At 38.8% G+C, this 22547-nt stretch overlaps 2 protein-coding genes and 1 long non-coding RNA gene across 4 annotated transcripts; 1 reads left to right on the forward strand and 2 right to left on the reverse strand.

Annotated features, from left to right (window-relative positions):
* The first annotated feature begins 77 nt into the window (after positions 1-77).
* Positions 78-1620, forward strand: c12h14orf119 (chromosome 12 C14orf119 homolog). 2 transcript variants are annotated; one of them, XM_078264703.1, is made up of 2 exons: positions 78-836; positions 963-1620. In XM_078264703.1, exons 1-2 carry the CDS (start codon positions 432-434, stop codon positions 1134-1136), a joined length of 579 nt encoding a protein of 192 aa, XP_078120829.1. In that variant the 5' UTR covers positions 78-431; the 3' UTR covers positions 1137-1620. The 2 variants fall into 2 exon arrangements, with proteins under 2 accessions (XP_078120829.1, XP_078120828.1); XM_078264702.1 differs by having other exon boundaries at positions 80-872.
* On the reverse strand, positions 764-21559 carry LOC144526109 (uncharacterized). The gene is given in 48 exon segments (XM_078263325.1): positions 764-2377; positions 5627-5752; positions 5858-5920; positions 6420-6482; positions 6700-6777; positions 6868-6957; positions 7073-7162; positions 7248-7337; positions 7427-7516; positions 7619-7687; positions 7814-7897; positions 8009-8072; positions 8074-8096; positions 8358-8441; positions 8586-8654; positions 9375-9437; positions 9532-9594; positions 10555-10617; positions 10836-10913; positions 11209-11298; positions 11384-11473; positions 13474-13536; positions 13633-13695; positions 14251-14340; positions 14421-14510; positions 14660-14731; positions 14847-14915; positions 15025-15108; positions 15196-15282; positions 15520-15603; positions 15757-15825; positions 15916-15945; positions 16264-16347; positions 16539-16628; positions 16897-16986; positions 17082-17168; positions 17270-17359; positions 17467-17532; positions 19364-19462; positions 19682-19768; positions 19983-20075; positions 20186-20254; positions 20360-20449; positions 20537-20605; positions 20753-20777; positions 20892-20936; positions 21037-21110; positions 21484-21559. Coding segments are annotated over 48 exon segments (4152 nt in total). The 3' UTR covers positions 764-1790.
* On the reverse strand, positions 11571-12229 carry LOC144526944 (uncharacterized). Its single transcript, XR_013502785.1, has 4 exons — positions 12141-12229; positions 11948-12031; positions 11755-11823; positions 11571-11652 (listed from the first exon to the last, which is right to left on the reverse strand). It is a non-coding gene; the product is annotated as an uncharacterized LOC144526944 (long non-coding RNA).
* Positions 21560-22547: the final 988 nt, after the last annotated feature.

Genomic DNA, 22547 nt, shown 5'->3' on the forward strand with positions numbered 1-22547 from the left:
AAACTTTGCGCATATTCGGCGCAAGTGTGATTGCCTACACGACAAAGCTAATGAGCCAACTGCTGTTCTCTTAATACATCCATGCTGCACAGTCACAGTGCACACTCTTCCTGTTTGTCAGAAAGATTAGTAGTGCGATTCTCGTCCTCTCGTCTCGTTCAGCAACGCTACAATTCAAATATGTCGACAATAAGGTGATTAACGTTTAAAAAAAATTATGGGCACTCGCAACCATTTATGTTAGGAGCAGTTAATTGCGACGATAGGTCTAGATTAAGACTCCTACAGTAGTGTTGCAAATAGGCTAAATAAGCTAAGCTACATGATAACGTTACCCGGACCAGAGCAGTCTCTCGGTGCTGAGCTGATTAACTTACAGCAGAGGAATAGCTGGCTTTCCTCAGGCTGAAACAAACCGGTTTTTACCAAAGATGTCGTGGTTCAATCATGTCAGTCAAGGCTTAAATCAGCAGCAGCAACTGCAGCCCACAGACAGCCACAGACTCACGGCCACTGACATGCAGTCTAGCACTCACAACTCCAGGCTCAGAGGTCCGACAGAAGGATCACCGACCATGGTAACACAACACTGGAACGGCTACTCCACTCCCAGCCCGGAGGACTTTCCATCAGCTTCACATGGTGTAGTCAGCCCTCCCAGCCTTGGGAACCTGTCCTGCGCTTCTCCGAGTGCAGCTAAGATGAGAGACCTGGAGCCCATCTCATATGTAAGCCTCCAGGAGCAGCGGTGTGTCCTGAGCTGGTTCCAGGGCTGGAACGCCACTCAGAGGGAGCGATTCTTGCAGGACCTTCTGGGGAAAGCTGTACCTGGAAAAGTGTGCACCCTCCTAGATTCACTCAGTACTCTTCAGGTACTGTCAATTCTTAACAGATTGTCCAGAGTGATTATGTCTAACCTTTTAACAGCTGCTTTCTTTCTTTTTTTTTTGTACACCTACAAGGTTAAAGACAGACTACCAAACATCTTTGAATGCCAGGTGCGCCTGTGGACCCAGTGGTTTGAGTCTTGGAGAGAAGAGGAGAGGAATCATTTCCTGCACATACTGGAAGAGCGGGATCCAGTTTTCGTTGCCCACTTTTACAGGAGTGTAGCCGGTACAGCAGGAAGAGACTGAGCAATGTTTGCATTGTGATGAAAAAGCAAGTGATTAAAACGTGTTAAAGAGGTGACGTGTGGTGGGAAATATGTATTAGATCTGAGATAGTTCTCTTCAGAGAAATGTTTGTGTCACTGTGATGGTATTTATTGTTGAAGGTAAACCATTTCATTGTAAGAACACAAGTGTTCATTCAATACAAGTTTTTATTAAGTTTCCTACACTAGTTTCCCCAGGGCTTCATCACACATTATACCACTTTTTTATTTTTTATTTTTAAAGAAATTTCAGAACTTTTTGTGTAATGCTTTCATCAGCTCTGCCATCTAGCACCCCAATGGTGTGAACATGAAATAAACAGGTTTAATATCTGGCTGTAACAATTAAACTTACAGGGTACATTTTTCAGAACTGGGCCTAGTGATTGAAACACCTGGGCAAGAGGACACATTCTTCTTCTATTCTTCAAAACATAGACAAATAAACAAAATGCATCACTGTACATTAGTTGTTGTTTAATTGTCTGAAACATTTAGCAGCAGTAACAACAGAAGTATGTGTGAGAACTACTCTGCAGTCACAGGGATTGTTTTATTTCCCTACTAAGGTTACCATAAATGAGAGACGTGGCTAAGATTTTTACATCGGACAAAACATAATTTGCCCTGTTGTCTATTTTATCCAGTCAACTGAACCAGAAGGGAGTAACACTATTGGTGTCAGACTTTCAACATCCCCAGCACAGAAATTGACAAATGGATAGATCTTGTCTGTAAATCTTTGACCTACAAATGAGTAGATATGAGATCTGGCACCAGCGTCATAAAATGAGATCTGTCCCTTTTTGTAGTCCAGCAGAATTCCCAGTGTAAGAGGTTGCGTCTGAATTGGAATAATGAAAGGTTTACTATCAGCAGCTTTCAACTGACTCTGTTTGTTCATGACTAGCGTCCAGAAACCGTTTTCTGGACTGAATGTTATCGATCCCTTTCTTTGAGCAGATTCACTGGCCATCCCAAGGTGGTAACAAAGCTTCCCAGCTACAGACACCTCCCAGTAGTGTCTGCCAGTTGAGAAGCCAGTCGTGCCAAGGACAGCGAGAACCACATCAAACCGGCCTGGATTGTAGGGGACGTTTTGTATTTCTTCACTAGTAGAAATCCTGGTGTTATCTGCAGAAAGAGCTATTCTCGGGTGTGCTGTGTTTGGATCCAAGGTCACCTGCCCTGTAAATCGAGAAAATGTGGTCAATCGTGCATCTTTACATCACATTTTGAAAAGTAATTGACATTAAAGCACTACTCCAGTGATTTAATATGTCACTTCCATAAAGTTCAGGGAGTAACAAGTGACAGATTAAAACTAATATTTGCAAAACCAACAAGCTTGTGGTGGACTATTAAGAGGAACAGGACTCCCCCTGTCCTGGTTGTCATCCAGGGAGAGGAAGTGAAGAGGGTGGTCTGATACAAGAACTATGGGATCCAAATAAAAAAAAACTGAAGCCCTCTTCAGGAAGGGACATAGCAGACTGTTCTTCCTGAGGAGACTCAGATCTTTCAGTGTGTGCAACAGGCTCCTGCAGATCTTCTATCAGTCTGCAGTAGCCAGTGCACTGTTTCCTGTAGTGGTGGCATCCAGGCTTGGAGGTCAGCAATCTCAACAAGCTGTTAAGGAAGGCCAGCTAGGTGATCAGGTTGGAACTGGACAGTGTGGAGGCAGTGGCGGAGAGGAGGACGAGGGACAAAATCAAAGTCCTCTTGGATAACCCTTCTCGCCCTCTACAACGAGCTGTGGCAGATTGGCAGCTTGTTGCAGAGAAAAAGGATGAAGGACAAGAGCAAAGCCTGGAAGTTGTTTTTCATCGAGTCGAGGGTCTAAGGATAGTGGATGTTATTTTCTGTACAGATTGGTGAAGACCCTCAAGGCAAATGTTTGTTTTGTGATGAAGGGATATATAAATACAATTGATTTTACTTGACTTTGTTAAAGTGCTCATATTATGCTAATTTTTAGGTTCATAATTGTATTTACAGGTTGTACCAGAATAGGTTTATGTGGTTTACTTTGAAAAAAAACACCATATTTTTGTCGTACTGCACATTGCTGCAGCTCCTCTTTTCACCCTGTGTGTTGAGCTCGCTGTTTTAGCTACAGTGAGGCATCGCACTTCTGTTCCATCTTTGTTGGGAGTCGCACATGCGCAGTACCTAGGTAAGGACTACTACCCAGTCAAAAGCAGAATATGAGGGCGTGCCATGCTAGCAGCTAGGCCAGCATTATAACGTGTGTTACAAAGTGACGCACGTTCGTCACGGAAGTAAAGGCTGGACTACAATAGAGCTGTTTGGAGCAGTTTGTGAACAGTGTTTTCTGTTGGAGATGGTAAGTCCCTTTGGGGTGGACTTTGGGCTTTTTCACTTTGTAAACCTATAACGTGCACAAAAAAGATATATAGCACAATAAAGTAAAGGGGAAAAGCCCAAAAGCATAATATGAGCACTTTAAGTGCTGCTGTTCTTGTTCTGCTGTAGGTCTATTAGTGTGTCAGGGACCAAGCAGTAAGACAATTAGGAAAACAGGAGTTTGTTGAAAATAATGGGTTTTTATTTACCCAAAAAATGCACAAAACAATATAAAACCAAGAACTTAAAGCGCCCATATTATGCTCATTTTCAGGTTCATAATTGTATTTTAAGGTTGTACCAGAATAGGTTTACATGGTTTAATTTTCAAAAAACACCATATTTTTGTTGTACTGCACAGCTCTCTCTCACTGCTGCAGATCCTCTTTTCACCTGGTCTCTGTTTTAGCTACAGAGTGAGACCTCTTTTCTTCTTCTTCTGTACTATCTTTGATTGCACTCGCACATGCGCAGTAGCTCAGATGTAGATCATGTCAGCTAGCTAGCTCCATAGACAGTAAAAGAAAGGCTGTTTCTCCAACTTCGGTCGGTTACAAGGCAGGATTAGCTGGGAGACTTCTAAATGAGGGCGCACATGTAAATAGTTCTTTTGTAGATTATGGTGAACTTGTGTGTGTTATAGCAGTGCTTTGTTATTGAGAATGAGGTAGCTAGCGTTAGCATTAGCATGCTAACACTACGAGCTAACAGTTGCGGTTAGCCAGCTTGTTTCGGCTTGTGACGTCACAAGCCGTGCCGATTTTGAACAGCTCACCCGGAGACTGAAGGCAGGACACATTCAGAAACCGTATCTCACTCAAAACAGCATGGATGGATTTTTTTCAAAGTTTGTATGCGTGTGGAAGCACCAGAGACACAAAAGAACATTCCAAATCCCAGAAAAAATGTTTTTTTCATAATATGTAAAAAATATAAACCTCTAAAATAGGTCAACTCAATATAACTAGTGTGTAAGTTAATTTAGAGAAACAAATAACAGAGTCAAATTCCTTGTATGTGTTCACATGCTTGGCCAATAAAGCTGATTATGATATAACACAAAGATGTAGCCATGACAGTAGACAATGCTCCAAATATGGATGTTGCTGCAGTGATGCTAAAAATTCTAAAACGTGGATGCTCCACACACATCTTCAACCCGGCAGCACATAAGATCTATACAGTCACCACAGTTCTAAGGTTGGCAATGGGCACCCAAGATTAGTTATCTTCAATTCAGTAGCCGACCAAATGTGATATATGGTCACAATCTCCCCTTCTGTTCCTGAGACATGGCATTGAATAATGGCCAAAAAAGCAGAACCTTATGATGTCACAGTAAAGTTGACCTTTGACCTTTTGGTTATAAGACGCATTCATGAGAATGGGACTGACAACCCGAATACATAATGCCTCCAGCCACGGCTGTCGCCAGTGCCGACCGCCTCCAGAACATGGAATTGAACTACATTTCACCTAATGCAACTGGTTGCCATCTTTCATTTCCTGTCTGGTAAATGCCCATTTCTTACAAACAATTATTTTCCCAGACTTGACAAAACATCTCCAGGGCCACAGAAGTCATTATTCAACTGTTTTCACAGGCTGAGAAGCAGATCTGATGAGAGAACTGACCTTTATATGTAACATTTATGAAGTGCCTCTTTAAATTCATCTATACAGTTAGATTTATATAGTATCAGTGCAGTACAGTGTGTGTGTGTGTGTGTGTGTGTGTGTGTGTGTGTGTGTGTGTGTGTGTGTGCGCGAGTGCGTGCGTGCAACTCACTGGCATGGATCGTCTTATCATCCACATTACTCAGTCTGTTTTGGAGATCTGAGAAGAAAGAAAGAAAAGCATCATTTGTTTTGGGTGTTTTGTCACAGTGTATTCTCTGCACTCTGCTCTGCTGAACAAAACTAATAGTTACCTTGTACATAATCCTCAAGTTTGTTCTTCTCATTTTGCAGGCCTAGCATTGAGACAGAAAAGACAGCGAAATGTATACATTTCATCAAGAATCACTAGAGTAACTACTACTTTCCCTTCCCTATTTTACTGAATGAATCAACTTATTGCCAGAGGGCTGAACAGAACCGAACCGTTATTCTCCCTGATCTGCTCTTCTAACTGCTGCTGCAGCTGTTTCAGGTTGGCATCCTTCTTGCGCAGCTGCTGCTGCAGGCGATCCGCGTCCTCCTGGCTCTGTTGCAGTTGTCTTTGTAAATCTGTTTGACGAAATATTCAGTTCAAAGACTGCATCAAAGGACTCACTGGATCTCAAGAACAACTATATGTATAGAGTGATAATGAGGTCATATTGAGCATCTCACCGGCACAGTGGGTGACATCATCAGCGCAGCACATTTTCAGTTCCTTGACCTCTTCCTTTAAGTCTGACAGAGGAAGGAGGTTAAAACACAGATATGTATCAAACACCAAGTGTCAAGAACAAGTTTCAAAGGAATAGTTCAACATTATGGGAAATGCACTTGTTTGCTTTCTTGCAGAGCAATAGAGAATAGATCAAATCCACGCTCATGTCTGTATGGTAAATATGTAGCCACAGCCAGAAACCAGGTTAGCTTAGCTTAGCATAAAGACTAGAAACGAGGAACCAGCCAGCCTGCAGAGATTTCAGGAAGTGTCTGCTCCCGAACAAGAAATAGTCTGACACATAAGCCCACATAAAAACACAACACACTTTAATACCTTTGGACAGAGCCAGGCTAGCGCTTTCCCCATTTCCAGTCTTTATGCTAAGCTAACCGGCTTCTGGCTGTAGCATTATTGCATAAAAACATGAGTGGTATCAATCTTATGATCTAACTCTATGATAAAAAGCAAATAAGCGCATTTCCCAAAATGTCAAACAATGTACAGTAGGCTACATACCTTTATTTGCGCTTTCAAGTTTTTTGTTCACTCTTTGTTGTGTTTGTAGTTGTTGTTCCAATTCTGAGAGAGAAGACAAAAAATAACCACAGTTGTATGAAAGACCAAAAAGATTTGTTTTAACATCATTCCAGAAAGAGGAGGAAGGTTGTAGATGAAGACAGATCATTTAATCTTTACATGTTCATTTTAAGAATATTTAAAAGATCTATTCTAGTAAGACATCATGTGTTGGATGACAGCAGAGACACAATAGTAGTGAAGTAACAGAATTACAAACCACTGCTATTTTCAGCAGGTTTGGATGCCTTTTTCTGAGCCTTTTTCAGTTGTGTCCTCAAATCAGCAATCTCCATTACTAGCAGAGACACAGACACAGCTGCAGTTATTTTGTGCTTAAAGGAAACAAACATGACACGAAACTTTAGCAAATAAGAAATGTTCTCACTCAAGTTAAAATTCTTTGCATCTGCTTCCTGGAGTCGAAGTTCACTGTCTTGCAGTTGCCGCGTTATCAATTCCAGTCTGTTTTGCAGCTCTGAAGATGGTTTAGAGGTCAATGAAATACAAAATCATGAAATCAAAATCTGGGTATCATTGTATGTATTACTTTGTGGCACATTACAATGTAACGATCAGATTTTGTTCTTTACCTCTGACGTTCTCAGCGCTTGTCTCTTTAATGTCTAATATCTCGTCTTCTAGTGGTTTGATTTTCTTGTGAAGTTCCATAATCTGAGCCGCTAAAAGAAAGCAACACACTACTTTTAGTATTCTGATGCCATTTGACAATTTGGTTGTTTGTTTTTTTCTGACCAAACCACTTACTTAGATTATTGATCCTTGTATCACTTGAGTCCAGCACCAGTGTCTTTTCTTCTATCTGGTTTCTGATGTCCTCCAGTTCATTCTCCAGATCTCCGAACAAAGACAGAATGGATGTTTTATTTTCTCAGAATGTATGAAAAAGCATTCATAATAAGTGACTTGTATATATTGCTCCCCACCTTTAATTCTCTCCAATGCTGCTTGTGTCTGACTCTTTTCTTGCTTCTCCAATCTTGCTATTTCATCTTGATAAGCCAACATTTTAAACACTAACAGAAGAAAGCTTGGATGAGAGCCATTCAGTGGAAACAACACCATGATCAACAACCATGGAACAATTCATTTTTACTGTTATTTTGATCATGACTCACTCAGTTTAGTATTTTCATTGTTTTCATCTTGAATTCCGTCCACCAAATTATTCAAATGGTCTTGGAGTGCTGCAGAGCAAGAGACGTAGAATAACATCATTTCACGTGAGCACTTGTTTTGTTTTTGACAGTTTATTAAAAAACATTTGGAGGCTATTACGTTATTGCTCTGCTCCTTAGTCATGTGTCACTCACCTCTAATCTTAGCGTAATCTGTGTCATTTGCTGCCACATATGATATTTTCTCAATCTCTGTTTGTATTGCAATGATCTGTAGAACTGGAAAAAAGAGTTAAACTTTGATAATCATATTAACCTCCCATCTTGATTATACATATAATTCAGTGATTGTGACTCCTTCAGTCGGGTTGTTAATCATGTTCCACTCACGTCTTTGTGGTTGAGCACTTCTTGCTTTTAGCTCTTCTGTTTTTTTGGCCAGCTCATTATTTTTTCTCATCTATAAGCTTTTGAAGCTCTGCAGAACAAAAAACAAAACAATTTTACACCATTGTCTAAATATGTCTCTGTCTCTAAGCTGCACAGGTCCCATATTTTGTGCACCAATTGAAGTGCGTAATTTAAACATGGAAACCAAATATCTCAGAAATGGTTAATACTTGATGTTAAGCAAAGATGGACTAAGTCAACAAATGGGGCACTATTAAACTGTATAGTGACACACACACACACACACACACACACACACACACACACACACACACACACACACACAGACCTTTGATCTTGGTTTCAGAATCAGTGTTGTGTAGTTGTCTCTTCAGCTCCTCCAGTTGCAGGGTTAATGTAGAAACCTGGAGAGCTGAAAGAACCACATTTAAAAGCAACTATAGAACCATATTTAAATTGTCTAAAGTTTTTCCTTATCCTTCAAACTTTATATGCAGACCCCAAAACAATTATTGTGTTCTTTTGTACGGTTTGGTAACACAGCTCCACCACTCACCAAGTGAAGAAACAGACTCAGTTTTGGACTGCAGTTCCTGCATTTTGGCATCCAGGTTGGTCTGCAGATCTACATGCACATTTAGACACATTTGTAACAACTGTTGATCCCACAGACAGAACAAGTTCAAACATGTGAATACCTTAAACAGGGCTATCTGAGGACTGTGAACAATATATTTCTAAGATACAAGTTTCTTTCTTTATGCTAATCCAATAGTTGTGGTTTTGACAGGCAACATCTGCCAGGGTTGCCCCCTCTCTCCCTCATTGTTCGCTTCACCTTTCCAATAGTTATTACCTGAAAAAGGATCCAAAGGTTGTTTGAAATGAAAGTCAATATGATTTGAGAGGAATTTGCATGTTTAAAAAACAACTCGTGAGGACCAATGTAAAACATCATTCAAAACTTAGGATGTTTAAAAAAGATATAAAAATAATTTATTGAATATATAAATACATGATCAGAAAGCCACATTGCCATTAGTATGATTAGTATGTACAGAATACTGTAAGTTTTTGTCTGCCTGTATTGGATTGTAAAAGGGTAAGCATAATAAGCTGTAGCAGGCTACACCAGTTTCAGACTTATTATTATTATTATTATTATTATTATTATTATTATTATTATTATTATTATTATGTGTATTGTTGTATTATCCTATTTCTAACAACAATTCATTTTATTTAATTTTTTGACATTAAACCATTCATTTCGCACAATGGAGTCAAAAGGGTGTGACGTTACTGGCCTGCACGGACAGTAAGTAACAAGTCACACTACACTCACCTTTAAGTTTGTCCTCGAACCCGGTACACTGTGCCTCCGTCTGGTTCAGTTTATTCTGCAGAGCTAGTAAAAAATAAAACAAACACATTCATCTTTTTTGGTTGTTGCTTTTTTGTATCTTGTTGCAGAAACCTACACATGCTACTGCTGAACTTACCCTTGATCTCAGCTTGATCACGGATGTGCTCCTCCACTTTTGCCTTCAGTTGTTTTCTCAGCTCTAGGAAAAGTCAGGTATGTTTCAGCTATTGCTAAAGAGTGATTTATGGTTCTGCGGAGGCTCCACGCAGAGCTTTCGCCATAGCCTACGCAAAGGCTGTTTTATGCTTCTGTGTTGAATCGACGGCGTACCCCCGCAGACCCCTCTGTGTTGCCGCGAACCCCCCTCCGAACCCTCCGCCGTAGCCAGACGCGCACCTCCAAAAATTTGTAACTTTGCGTCTAGGCCACGCAGATCGCAAGGACTGTGATTGGTCAACTCGTCCTGTGTGTTGATAGTCGGTGTTTCAAGCAGCCTACTGTGGGGAGTAGCAACATGTTAGTTCACTGACATAAGCTTTGCAAATAAACTCAAGACATATTTTGGTTACAATGACGGGGTTATCCGTTTGTAAAGTATCTATATGTCAGTAACGTTTTGAAATTAGCATTTCGCCAGCAAGTGGTACTTTGTGGGCAGTTGTGCTAAAGTTTGCTTGCTAACATAACATACTGTAAACTGGCTGGCAGACACCTCGCAAATAACCTCAGACTTATGACCCCCTAGCGTTATGGCGGTGAAATGCACCGCGATGCAAAGCAACCCCAACGCAGAACTCCGAAAGGGTCACGATGCCATAGGAGCGATGGCGTAGCTACGGCGTGGAGTTGACGCAGAAGCACAAAACAGCCTTAAGTGGCCTGAAGTTAGCCTGCAGAGATTTCAGGAAGTGTCTGCTCCCGACCAAGAAATAGTCTGACACATAAGCCCACGTAAAAACACAACACACTTTAATACCTTTGGACAGAGCCAGGCTAGCGCTTTCCCCATTTCCAGTCTTTGTGCTAAGCTAACCGGCTTCTGGCTGTAGCATTATTGCATAAAAACATGAGTGGTATCAATCTTATGATCTAACTCTATGATAAAAAGCAAATAAGCGCATTTCCCAAAATGTCAAACAATGTACAGTAGGCTACATACCTTTATTTGCGCTTTCAAGTTTTTTGTTCACTCTTTGTTGTGTTTGTAGTTGTTGTTCCAATTCTGAGAGGGAGAGAAAAAAAATAACCACAGTTGTATGAAAGACCAAAAAGATTTGTTTTAACATCATTCCAGAAAGAGGAGGAAGGTTGTAGATGAAGACAGATCATTTAATCTTTACATGTTCATTTTAAGAATATTTAAAAGATCTATTCTAGTAAGACATCATGTGTTGGATGACAGCAGAGACACAATAGTAGTGAAGTAACAGAATTACAAACCACTGCTATTTTCAGCAGGTTTGGATGCCTTTTTCTGAGCCTTTTTCAGTTGTGTCCTCAAATCAGCAATCTCCATTACTAGCAGAGACACAGACACAGCTGCAGTTATTTTGTGCTTAAAGGAAACAAACATGACACGAAACTTTAGCAAATAAGAAATGTTCTCACTCAAGTTAAAATTCTTTGCATCTGCTTCCTGGAGTCGAAGTTCACTGTCTTGCAGTTGCCGCGTTATCAATTCCAGTCTGTTTTGCAGCTCTGAAGATGGTTTAGAGGTCAATGAAATACAAAATCATGAAATCAAAGTCTGGATATCATTGTATGTATTACTTTGTGGCACATTACAATGTAACGATCAGATTTTGTTCTTTACCTCTGATGTTCTCAGCGCTTGTCTCTTTAACGTCTAATATCTCGTCTTCTAGTGGTTTGATTTTCTTGTGAAGTTCCATAATCTGAGCCGCTAAAAAAAAGCAACACACTACTTTTAGTATTCTGATGCCATTTGACAATTTGGTTGTTTGTTTTTTTCTGACCAAACCACTTACTTAGATTATTGATCCTTGTATCACTTGAGTCCAGCACCAGTGTCTTTTCTTCTATCTGGTTTCTGATGTCCTCCAGTTCATTCTCCAGATCTCCGAACAAAGACAGAATGGATGTTTTATTTTCTCAGAATGTATGAAAAAGCATTCATAATAAGTGACTTGTATATATTGCTCCCCACCTTTAATTCTCTCCAATGCTGCTTGTGTCTGACTCTTTTCTTGCTTCTCCAATCTTGCTATTTCATCTTGATAAGCCAACATTTTAAACACTAACAGAAGAAAGCTTGGATGAGAGCCATTCAGTGGAAACAACACCATGATCAACAACCATGGAACAATTCATTTTTACTGTTATTTTGATCATGACTCACTCAGTTTAGTATTTTCATTGTTTTCATCTTGAATTCCGTCCACCAAATTATTCAAATGGTCTTGGAGTGCTGCAGAGCAAGAGACGTAGAATAACATCATTTCACGTGAGCACTTGTTTTGTTTTGACAGTTTATTAAAAACATTTGGAGGCTATTACGTTATTGCTCTGCTCCTTAGTCATGTGTCACTCACCTCTAATCTTAGCGTAATCTGTGTCATTTGCTGCCACATATGATATTTTCTCAATCTCTGTTTGTATTGCAATGATCTGTAGAACTGGAAAAAGAGTTAAACTTTGATAATCATATTAACCTCCCATCTTGATTATACATATAATTCAGTGATTGTGACTCCTTCAGTCGGTTGTTAATCATGTTCCACTCACGTCTTTGTGGTTGAGCACTTCTTGCTTTTAGCTCTTCTGTTTTTTTGGCCAGCTCATTATTTTTCTCATCTATAAGCTTTTGAAGCTCTGCAGAACAAAAACAAAACAATTTTACACCATTGTCTAAATATGTCTCTGTCTCTAAGCTGCACAGGTCCCATATTTTGTGCACCAATTGAAGTGCGTAATTTAAACATGGAAACCAAATATCTCAGAAATGGTTAATACTTGATGTTAAGCAAAGATGGACTAAGTCAACAAATGGGGCACTATTAAACTGTATAGTGACACACACACACACACACACACACACACACACACACACACACACACACACACACACACACAGACCTTTGATCTTGGTTTCAGAATCAGTGTTGTGTAGTTGTCTCTTCAGCTCCTCCAGTTGCAGGGTTAATGTAGAAACCTGGAGAGCTGAAAGAACCACATTTAAAAGCAACTATAGAACCATATTTAAATTGTCTAAAGTTTTTCCTTATCCTTCAAACTTTATATGCAGACCCCAAAACAATTATTGTGTTCTTTTGTACGGTTTGGTAACACAGCTCCACCACTCACCAAGTGAAGAAACAGACTCAGTTTTGGACTGCAGTTCCTGCATTTTGGCATCCAGGTTGGTCTGCAGATCTACATGCACATTTAGACACATTTGTAACAACTGTTGATCCCACAGACAGAACAAGTTCAAACATGTGAATACCTTAAACAGGGCTATCTGAGGACTGTGAACAATATATTTCTAAGATACAAGTTTCTTTCTTTATGCTAATCCAATAGTTGTGGTTTTGACAGGCAACATCTGCCAGGGTTGCCCCCTCTCCCCCTCATTGTTCGCTTCACCTTTCTAATAGTTATTACCTGAAAAAGGATCCAAAGGTTGTTTGAAATGAAAGTCAATATGATTTGAGAGGAATTTGCATGTTTAAAAAACAACTCGTGAGGACCAATGTAATACATCATTCAAAACTTAGGATGTTTAAAAAAGATATAAAAATAATTTATTGAATATATAAATACATGATCAGAAAGCCACATTGCCATTAGTATGATTAGTATGTACAGAATACTGTAAGTTTTTGTCTGCCTGTATTGGATTGTAAAAGGGTAAGCATAATAAGCTGTAGCAGGCTACACCAGTTTCAGACTTATTATTATTATTATTATGTGTATTGTTGTATTATCCTATTTCTAACAACAATTCATTTTATTAAATTTTTTGACATTAAACCCATTCATTTCGCACAATGGAGTCAAAAGGGTGTGACGTTACTGGCCTGCACGGACAGTAAGTAACAAGTCACACTACACTCACCTTTAAGTTTGTCCTCGAACCCGGTACACTGTGCCTCCGTCTGGTTCAGTTTATTCTGCAGAGCTAGTAAAAAAAAACAAAAAAACACATTCATCTTTTTTGGTTGTTGCTTTTTTGTATCTTGTTGCAGAAACCTACACATGCTACTGCTGAACTTACCCTTGATCTCAGCTTGATCACGGATGTGCTCCTCCACTTTTGCCTTCAGTTGTTCTCTCAGCTCTAGGAAAAGTCAGGTATGTTTCAGCTATTGCTAAAGCGTGATTTATGGTTCTGCGGAGGCTCCACGCAGAGCTTTCGCCATAGCCTACGTAAGTGGCCTGAAGTTTATACTTGTGCGTCGATCTCTTTAGGAGAACAGCAGGGCCGGCATGTGTGTGTGTGCGTGGGGAGCGTGTGGTAGAGCAAGTGAGAGAGTGACGGCGATTAGCTTCGGAGCGAGTAGCAACTCTAGAGTCATAGTGAGAGAAACAAAGTGTCTTCCCTGTGCTTTCTGACCACGGTGGGAAAGCTGGAGCAGCAAAAGTTAACCCTCTCCTTGATTTAATGTTGTTCATGGAGAAAGAAAACCAGGAAATGAGTAGGGGGAAATCCAACGCTACCAAGCCATGGCCAAGCGACATTGCGTCACCGCAACGTGTAGCGTAGGGTCCGGCTTAGGGTCCGTGTGTCCACGTACCTATGTACGTAGCCATGGCGTAGATTTAACACAGAAGCATAAATCACGCTTAATACATGAACTCAATAATTGTCAAAGTACGGAAATGAGACACTCACTAGTAATTGGAGCAGACGCTGTTTGGCCCTTATTGTGCTCTCCTTTTTCTAGGTTCCTGAGTTGGTTTTGCAGATCAGTGATTGTCAGAACTTAGGAACACAGAAAAAACATATGATACAGACCATTTCCTCAGCTATGAACGTAGACACCATGTTCCCTCTTTACTTACTCAACCTGGCAATTGTCTGGTTTTTCTCATTCAGCTCGTTGACGTATTTCTGCAGCTCAAACTTCTTGGTTGTGAGATCATCAGTGTGCTCTGAGACAAATTTAAAGACATTAAAACATATGTATTAGTTGCATGCAGGATATCAGGATACAATAATACAAATATTACAGACAACCTTAGCAGCAGGTGATCTTTTGTTTGCTTGGGGATTGCTGAAAAGGTTTGCTGGAGATACTTACGTGTTACCTGAGTGGTTGGTAACTGTCTCTCCAGCTGCTCCACCTGACTCTGCAGCAGTATGATCTGCATCACTGAAGTGCACCACAATAGAGACAGCAAACATGTAGTTTAATTGTAGAGATACTGTAATAGGATCAGAGGGATGATGAAAGAAAACTTCCGGCTCACAGATATTTAAAAACTCACTCAGTTTTGTGTTGTCATCACCATTGTCGTCTAATTCAGTGATAAGGCCCTTCACTCTGTCTTGCAAATCTAGGAGAAAGTGAATAGTCTTTTATGTCGATTACATTTGTCATTTGTGGTTTCATTTCTCAAATGATGTCACTCTGAATTGGTACATTGGCGTTCAAAATAGACTAACCTTTTACATCGTCACCAGTGGTATCATTGGCAGCCTTTTTCTGAAGGTCCCAGATCTCATTCTGCAGATCGATGATTGTTAAAACTGAAACACAAGGTTGCATCATTTAATTCATTTTGGACTTCAACAGTTGACCAAGGTGCTCACAGTGTATAAAATCAATGTGCTTACTTATTTTGGGGTTGGGAATCAGTCTCTCCATGTCAGCAGTCTTGGAGTTAAGTTCTTCTTGTTTCTCCTCCAGTTGCCTCTGCAGCTCTGTGAGGAGACAAAGTGATAACAGTGATAACTGGGAGAGGCAGAGACAATAAATGTGACACAAAAAGATGTAAATAAGTGTTTAAAAACTAATTCACTTTGGTTAAAAGAAATTAAGAAAATATGATCATGTAATGAGTGCATTTAAAAAATGTTTTAACAAGCAGATTAATCAAAGCAACAGCTGACTGACTAACTTTCTCAATGCGAAAATGAAACATTCAATGTGTGACTCACCTGAGAGCCTGTCTGGATCACTTTCAGTGGAGATCAGATCCCTCAGAGTCTTCAGATCACTATGTAGGTTTATCACATTCAGAACTGAATCAGATAAACAGAGCAAACATCACTACACATCTTATACTTATGTAAGAAAAAAACAAAGCAGGAGACAGCTCTTATGGAGAGATTTCAGCTTTATGTAAACACTGCACTGAGGCTGTAATGGCAATGCTGCATAGTAATGCTACTCACTGAGTGCTGCTTTGGAGTTTCTGGTTCTGGTCAGTTCTACAATCTTCTGTTCAATTTCAGTCTTTACCACTGATAGAAACACACACATAACCCAAATCAGAACTGAAACTACAACATGACTTATCAGAGCCTTTAGCTGAAGTTGTGTTTACAACTTACCCTCATATATTTCCTCAAGTCCAGAGCATTCTTTGCTCTTTAATCGCAGTTTCCTCTGCAGCTCTGTTGCACAGGATGAAGTCAGGTCATCGAAACGATCAACTGAAATTGTGCTTTGAAGTTTTCGGAGCACTTTTTAATGGACTCACCATTTATTTCAGCCTGAGCTTTGGCAAATTCCTTTTCTTTGGCTTGAAGCACAGTCTGAAGAGCTGATTTAAAAATAATGAAATGTAAGAGATTTGAGTCCAAGTGTAAGATACCAACTATTTATGGGATCCGTTTGTGGCAGTTATCAGCTGATTTCCAGCCTGACTTTAACAGTAGAAGTAGTAGAGGAGGACTCACTGGTGGCTTGACTTGATGTCGTATGGTGTTGCTCATCATCGTCCAGTTCTCTCATCTCTTTCATTATGCTGATGAATTTCATGACTGGTCAAAGTAAAAGAAAAGACTTCAGTGTTTAGAATTTGACTTTTGGAGCTGGTATACGTATGCTGTTAACAGGTGCTTTGTTGGTGTTTTCCTTGTGGAGATAACACACCATTTAAAATAGAAAGATTTCAGTAAAATACAATTCAAGGGCAGAGATCGGACTGCCTCTTTTTCATACTCATACTTACTCAGTTGTGACTGGGCATACTCTGTTTCCTCCAGGTGTTTCTGTAAGTTAGCTTGCTGTTTCTTCTCCTCCTCCAAAATAACTCTTAGCTCTAGGATGAAAATAACAATGGAAATTGTATTTTTTTAAAGCACCTTTCATTACAGGTAAACTTCACATGAACATATTAAAATATAAGCATAAACAACAAAAATAAGAATACAGTCTAACAAACAACACACACACACACACACACACTTAATCAAGGAACTGTAAGGTTTGTTTCTAGTTTATCAATTCATAACCCCTCATTCGATAAGTAAAAGTGTGAATTTCATCTTAATAAATTTAAGTAAATCAAGTTTCATAGAGCTGCTCACCTTTAAGTTGGGACTCAGTTGTCTTTTTGGCGTTCATCATTAACTGTCTAAAATGCTCCACCTCAGCCTGCAGCTTCAAGATTTCCTTGGCTGGAGAAAAAAAGATAAAGGATGTCAAATAAATGCTGTAGTAAACACAACTATAACAACAACAAAAACTGCATGTTGTTAAGTTGCACACTTACTAAGTTCACTGTTACTCTCCTCACGATTCAACTGTAAGATCTTTTTTCTAAGGAGCTCAGCTTTTTGCCTCCACGCCCTCTGGTAATCTAAATAAAGAAACAAAAAATGAAGCTTCAGTAACATAACATTTGTCACATACAAGATAAGACGGGATCTACAACACTATAAGATATCAGTATGGACTCACCAGCAGCATGAACTCTGGATCTCTCAATGATGACATTGATGAGCCTCTGCATCACTGTGATCTTACTGTGCACAGAAATCAGCTCCAGCACTGGAGGACCAACAGAGAATGTGTCAGGAAAAGTTACATCCTGATCCGAACCTTTAACATTGTTAATTATAAAGAAAATATTGACAGATGTGGAGAGATGTACTGACTAGCTAAGTCTGCATCTCCTTTGGCTCGCAGCTCACTGAGCTTCCTGTCCAGCTGCCCTTGTAGATCTGATGAAGTGAAAGTGATTAAGCAGAGAATAAATCATAAACACAGACATTTAATGCTAACAGATGGATTCCTGCTAAACAAAGCTGCTAAACATGAAAAAGATATTTATAAGTGACATGACGTAAAAGAGAGATTATGTAACTTTTAGGAACAGCGGCAACAAACAATTATGAGATACTGCTAAATGCTTTAAGGTCCCATATAGTAAAAAGTGAGATTTCCATTACTTTTTTTAATTACAATGCAGGTCAATGTGATATACAGTATATATATATATATATATATATATATATATATATATATATATATATATATATATATATATATATATATATATAAATATATATATATATAATTTTCTCAAACAACTATACAAAACTATATTATATATAGGTAGAAAGTGCCGCTACATTGCTGTTACAGTCATTCCCCTCTGCAATGATGGTGCAGAGACTCAGACAGCGCAGGTGCGGAAAAACCGGAAACACTGACCAATCAGAGCAGACTGGGTTTAGAGAGGGGGCTTAAAGAGACAGGCGCTGAAACGGACAGTTTCAGATAGCTATATTCTGACAGACAGTGTGAGAAAAATAATGTGTTTTTACATTAAAGCATGTAAAAAATACAAGTATGAACTTGAAAATGAGCATAATATGGGACCTGTTTAGTGCTGCATTCATGTGGTGTCAGAATAATCGGACAAATTAGTTCCCAAATGGGAGAATTCAGGTGAACACCCCCACAACACAGCTACATTTTGGTCCCTGACTTGCCGCCTTGACGTCATATTACGCAAAAACATGGCAGACAAAAATAAATGTTGGGCTACGAAACGTTTTATTAATTTCATGTATTGCATATCAATCTTTTGCTCACATGTAATTTGTAATATTAGGTTGTAACCTTCAGTTACTGTCCACGCAGAGTGACCTAGATTAGTTAGAAAAGTTATTTATTAACATTAACAATCCTTAAAGCAATATATTAGTGGTTTTAAGGGAATGTACTGGTGCAGCAACAAGTCTGGGACAAAATCAGTAATATAAAACTTCAAACTGAAAATGAATACTGGAAACAGCTATCAACGTGTTGCTTAAACGCTCTGAACAATAAAATGCAAAGAAAGGAGTGATGTGAGTCTAATGGATTTTTCATTGTATAACACTTATATTTGGTCACATTGAATGTTATGCCTGAAAGTTTAATGTATATTGTTTGACTTATGTTAGATTACAGGGTGAAATCCTGTTTAAAGTTAAGAGAAACTGTGGATGCATTACTGATGTAAGTCAAGCTGAATCCAACCTAATTTGTTATGATTGATTGTCCATCCATCGACCAATCCATTATTCACCTGCCACCAGTGTAAACCTTTTCCCTGCCTTGACAACAATAAAACCTTGGAACGGCACTGGGTCCTGTGTTTAAATGTGCACACCACATCAGATGTTCAGTGAACCAACACCATCATCATCCAAACCAAGAGTTTTTTCAAATATGTTAAGCTATTGTTAGTAGCACAAATGCGGAAGAGTCATAAAGTCAGAAAACTGAGACCGTAGTGTGCATTATACAGCACAATTGAAGTTTGCTAACTCTAGCCACATAAGCTACAAGACCAAGTAAGGCTATGGCAGCAAAAAACCCTGACTGTATTAAATTTCACAATGGTGCGCTTGCATTATAGTAGACATTTGATTTGTTAAAGGAAAAATGGGTTCTTGTCTCAAAAGCCTCACTTCAGATTTATCAACTGAATTACGGACAAACAATTTTCATACCTTAACATGCAAATAAACAAATATTTCAGTCAATTGGGCAGCAATTTACCCAAAATGATCTTGTCAGGCTGAAGATTAGTTTCTCCTCTTCTTAACTGCACCTGTTCCATATCCCAGATCTGATTTTGCAGTGAGATGATCTGAAGAACTGAACACACAAAAAACAAGTCTGATCAGAACCATTTACTACTGTGTATAGCTAATAAAACGTTTGTGTATAGTGTATATATTTATAAAGTTTGTGTAAAGTTTATTCATAAAGATTGTATATAGCTTTTATATAAAGTTTGTACAAATCAAAATAGATCAGCATCTTGGGACTTCACCACTGCTCACAGCTGTTCTACAAATGTCTTGTAAATCTTACTCAGAGCCGAGTTTGGGTGGCTGCTTTCCACCTGCTGCATCTTTACGTTCAGTTCATTAATCTTCTCTTGCTGCTCTCTCTGCAGCACTGCGAGACAAGTTCACATGTGAAACATTGGAATTCAAAGACATTAGCTAACGCCATCCTCACAGAAGCTTCGAACAGAATATGTATTTGAAGATGCAGTTCAAGCAGAGTTCAAATAATTCAAGTTAAAAATTATGTTAGAGTTTATTGTATCAAAAGTAATAGGAGAGTATGGTGCTAAAGTGTAAAAGCTTAGCAATAAAACAACACTCACCTCCGATTTCAGAGGTTTCAGTAGCATTAGCAGCATGTTTGATCTTCCTCTGTAATGTATTCACCTCCCTGGTCAGTGCAATGATTTTCAGGACTAGAAAAAACAGTATTAGAAACTCATTGCCATATAATAAATGTGAAGTGACATGTGCAGCAACACATTAACAAAATATGATGGTTTAACTCCAAGTCAGATAAACTTACTCAGAAATGTATCACTATCAAATGTCTCCAGAAGCTGCTTCAATTTGTTGAGGAGCTGGATTTGATAGGCTGTCCAGGAATTAAATACAGTTTAACATTGGTTTATGTCGTTCCATGTGTCACACCTGAACATGTATCATGTATGTCGAGTATGATTTACAATCAAACACTTACAGCCAGTAATAGCTGAGGCTGTCGCGCTGCATGTGGCAAGCTGCAGGTTCAGCTGTCTGACTTCCCTCCTCAACCCAAAGGCTTCATTATCTGTCAGAAAGAGTGCAGGTAAAGTGAGAGCAACAGTCCTAACTAGTGATATACCTCAGGTTCTAAACATAAAAGTTGAATACTCACCTAGGTGGCTGTTGCGGAGATTTGTCTGCTGAAGCTGAATGTTAAGCTGTGCCAGCTGTTCCTTCACATCTGACACAGCATGTTAACATTTTAGGAAGATAAAAGAGTATGTCACAATTTGTTTATAAAGTGTTATACTATGTCCTCCACATCAGCCTAAGCAATTGTGTGCATTCGAAATGGGAGACTTGACTTTTCGTATAAAGAACCACTCACCAGTACAAGTTTTGATGGTTATTGACTATGAGAGAACAAAATATATTGGATTGGTTGACATAAATATAAAAAGTAGACGTAAAAAAACGTTATTGAATATTTTTATGAGATAAGTTTTAAAAACTGTTTTGGTACGTACCGTTATATTTATATTCTTGGGATCAATTCCTTCTGGTAGGGTTATCTGAAGACAACAGAGCAGAAGATAGAGAATTATAAGGATGGCCCAAATTGAGGCATAAATGTGTTTTTATCTCACTTGAGTCACAGTTTTGGGGACTCACTGGGATCTGCGAAAAGATGTGGTCTGTCGCTGGATTTTTTATACCACCATTTGAATCACACGCATCCCCACAGACTGAGAAAACAGAGACAATTCAACATTAACAATTTAAGTTTAAAATGTTTAAGTTATTCACTGCTTACGGAGTACTACGGGTGGATTACTGTTCCTTACCTTACTTTGTATGTTTACAATCTATCTATAATTTTGTAGTCCTGATTGTCTATAATGTAATTTTATTATTTTGGCCTATTCTGTCTGTATGATCTGTCCATCCTGAGAGAGGGACCCCTCCTCAGTTGCTCTTCCTGAGGTGTCTTCCATTATTTTAGGGAGAGTTTTAGTTTCTTTCTAAGGACAGATGGTGTTGTATTCTGTACAGATTGTAAAGCACCTTGAGGCAAATTTGTGATATTGGGCTAAATAATTAAAAATCGACTTGACTTACCATGTCTGTTGTCAGAAGCTTGAAAGACACATGAGAGAAGGAAGGGGATCCAAACAAAGAGAGCACCCTCAGCCATTGCCATTTGTTTTAAAACTCTCCTCATCTACCTATGCTCTTTATACACCTCTGAATGATCAATATCAGGGGGTGAGGGGGGCATCCCAAAAAGAAGGCACACACCAATGACCACCTTTTACAAAAACTTAAAGTACAAATAGTTGTCACACATTTCCAACTATATATATATATATATATATATATATATATATATATATATATATATATATATATATATATATATATATATATATATTATACACAATAAAGCTAATTACAAAATGTATGAGAACATAAAAAAAAAACAAGAATGTTTTAAAGTCAATAAAGAAGAGGTTTCATTGGATACAGTATTGCAAAAGTGCAAACATTGTGGTACCGCTCAATAAAAGGTCAGAGTCCCAGTAGACCAACATTTAGAAATCAGGTAGAAACCATGCCAGGGATTTTTCCATGTATATTTATGTGTAGAAAATAATGCTTTGTTTGTGTGCCATGATACCATTCAGTCAATCTATCTATGTCTCCATGTCAACCGAGTAAGTCCTGATACCAATCTGTCTATAGGAAGTAACCTAAATAAATTTAAGAATATGATTTAAAGGACAAATCCAGTTCTCTGGGATATGTTTTCATGCTAATCGAATGTGACCAGTTTTATCGCAAACCGCTAATTACCTTATAACGCTAGTCATCGGGGCATGGCCAAAGTAAAAAGAAATAGCTATTTCTATACCACTAACAAGGCTCAAAATAGCACCACACTTCCACGGTAGCATAATGAGGGTCCCTACATGTAAACCGAAGCATTGAGAACTTTGTAAATGTACAGACAGTTTATTAAAAAGATAGTTTAGAAAGACAGTACCTTTCACAGGCGGGTGCCATCTTGGGAAAACAGTCCAACCAGTCAAACGACGAACGGCGTGCATATATTTTAATAAACAGATATAATTCACGCATTTCCATGTAATTACATTACACAAACGTAATTCCTATTTACCCAT

This window comes from Sander vitreus, chromosome 12 (genome assembly GCF_031162955.1).
Source record: "Sander vitreus isolate 19-12246 chromosome 12, sanVit1, whole genome shotgun sequence".
Lineage (NCBI taxonomy): Eukaryota > Metazoa > Chordata > Actinopteri > Perciformes > Percidae > Sander > Sander vitreus.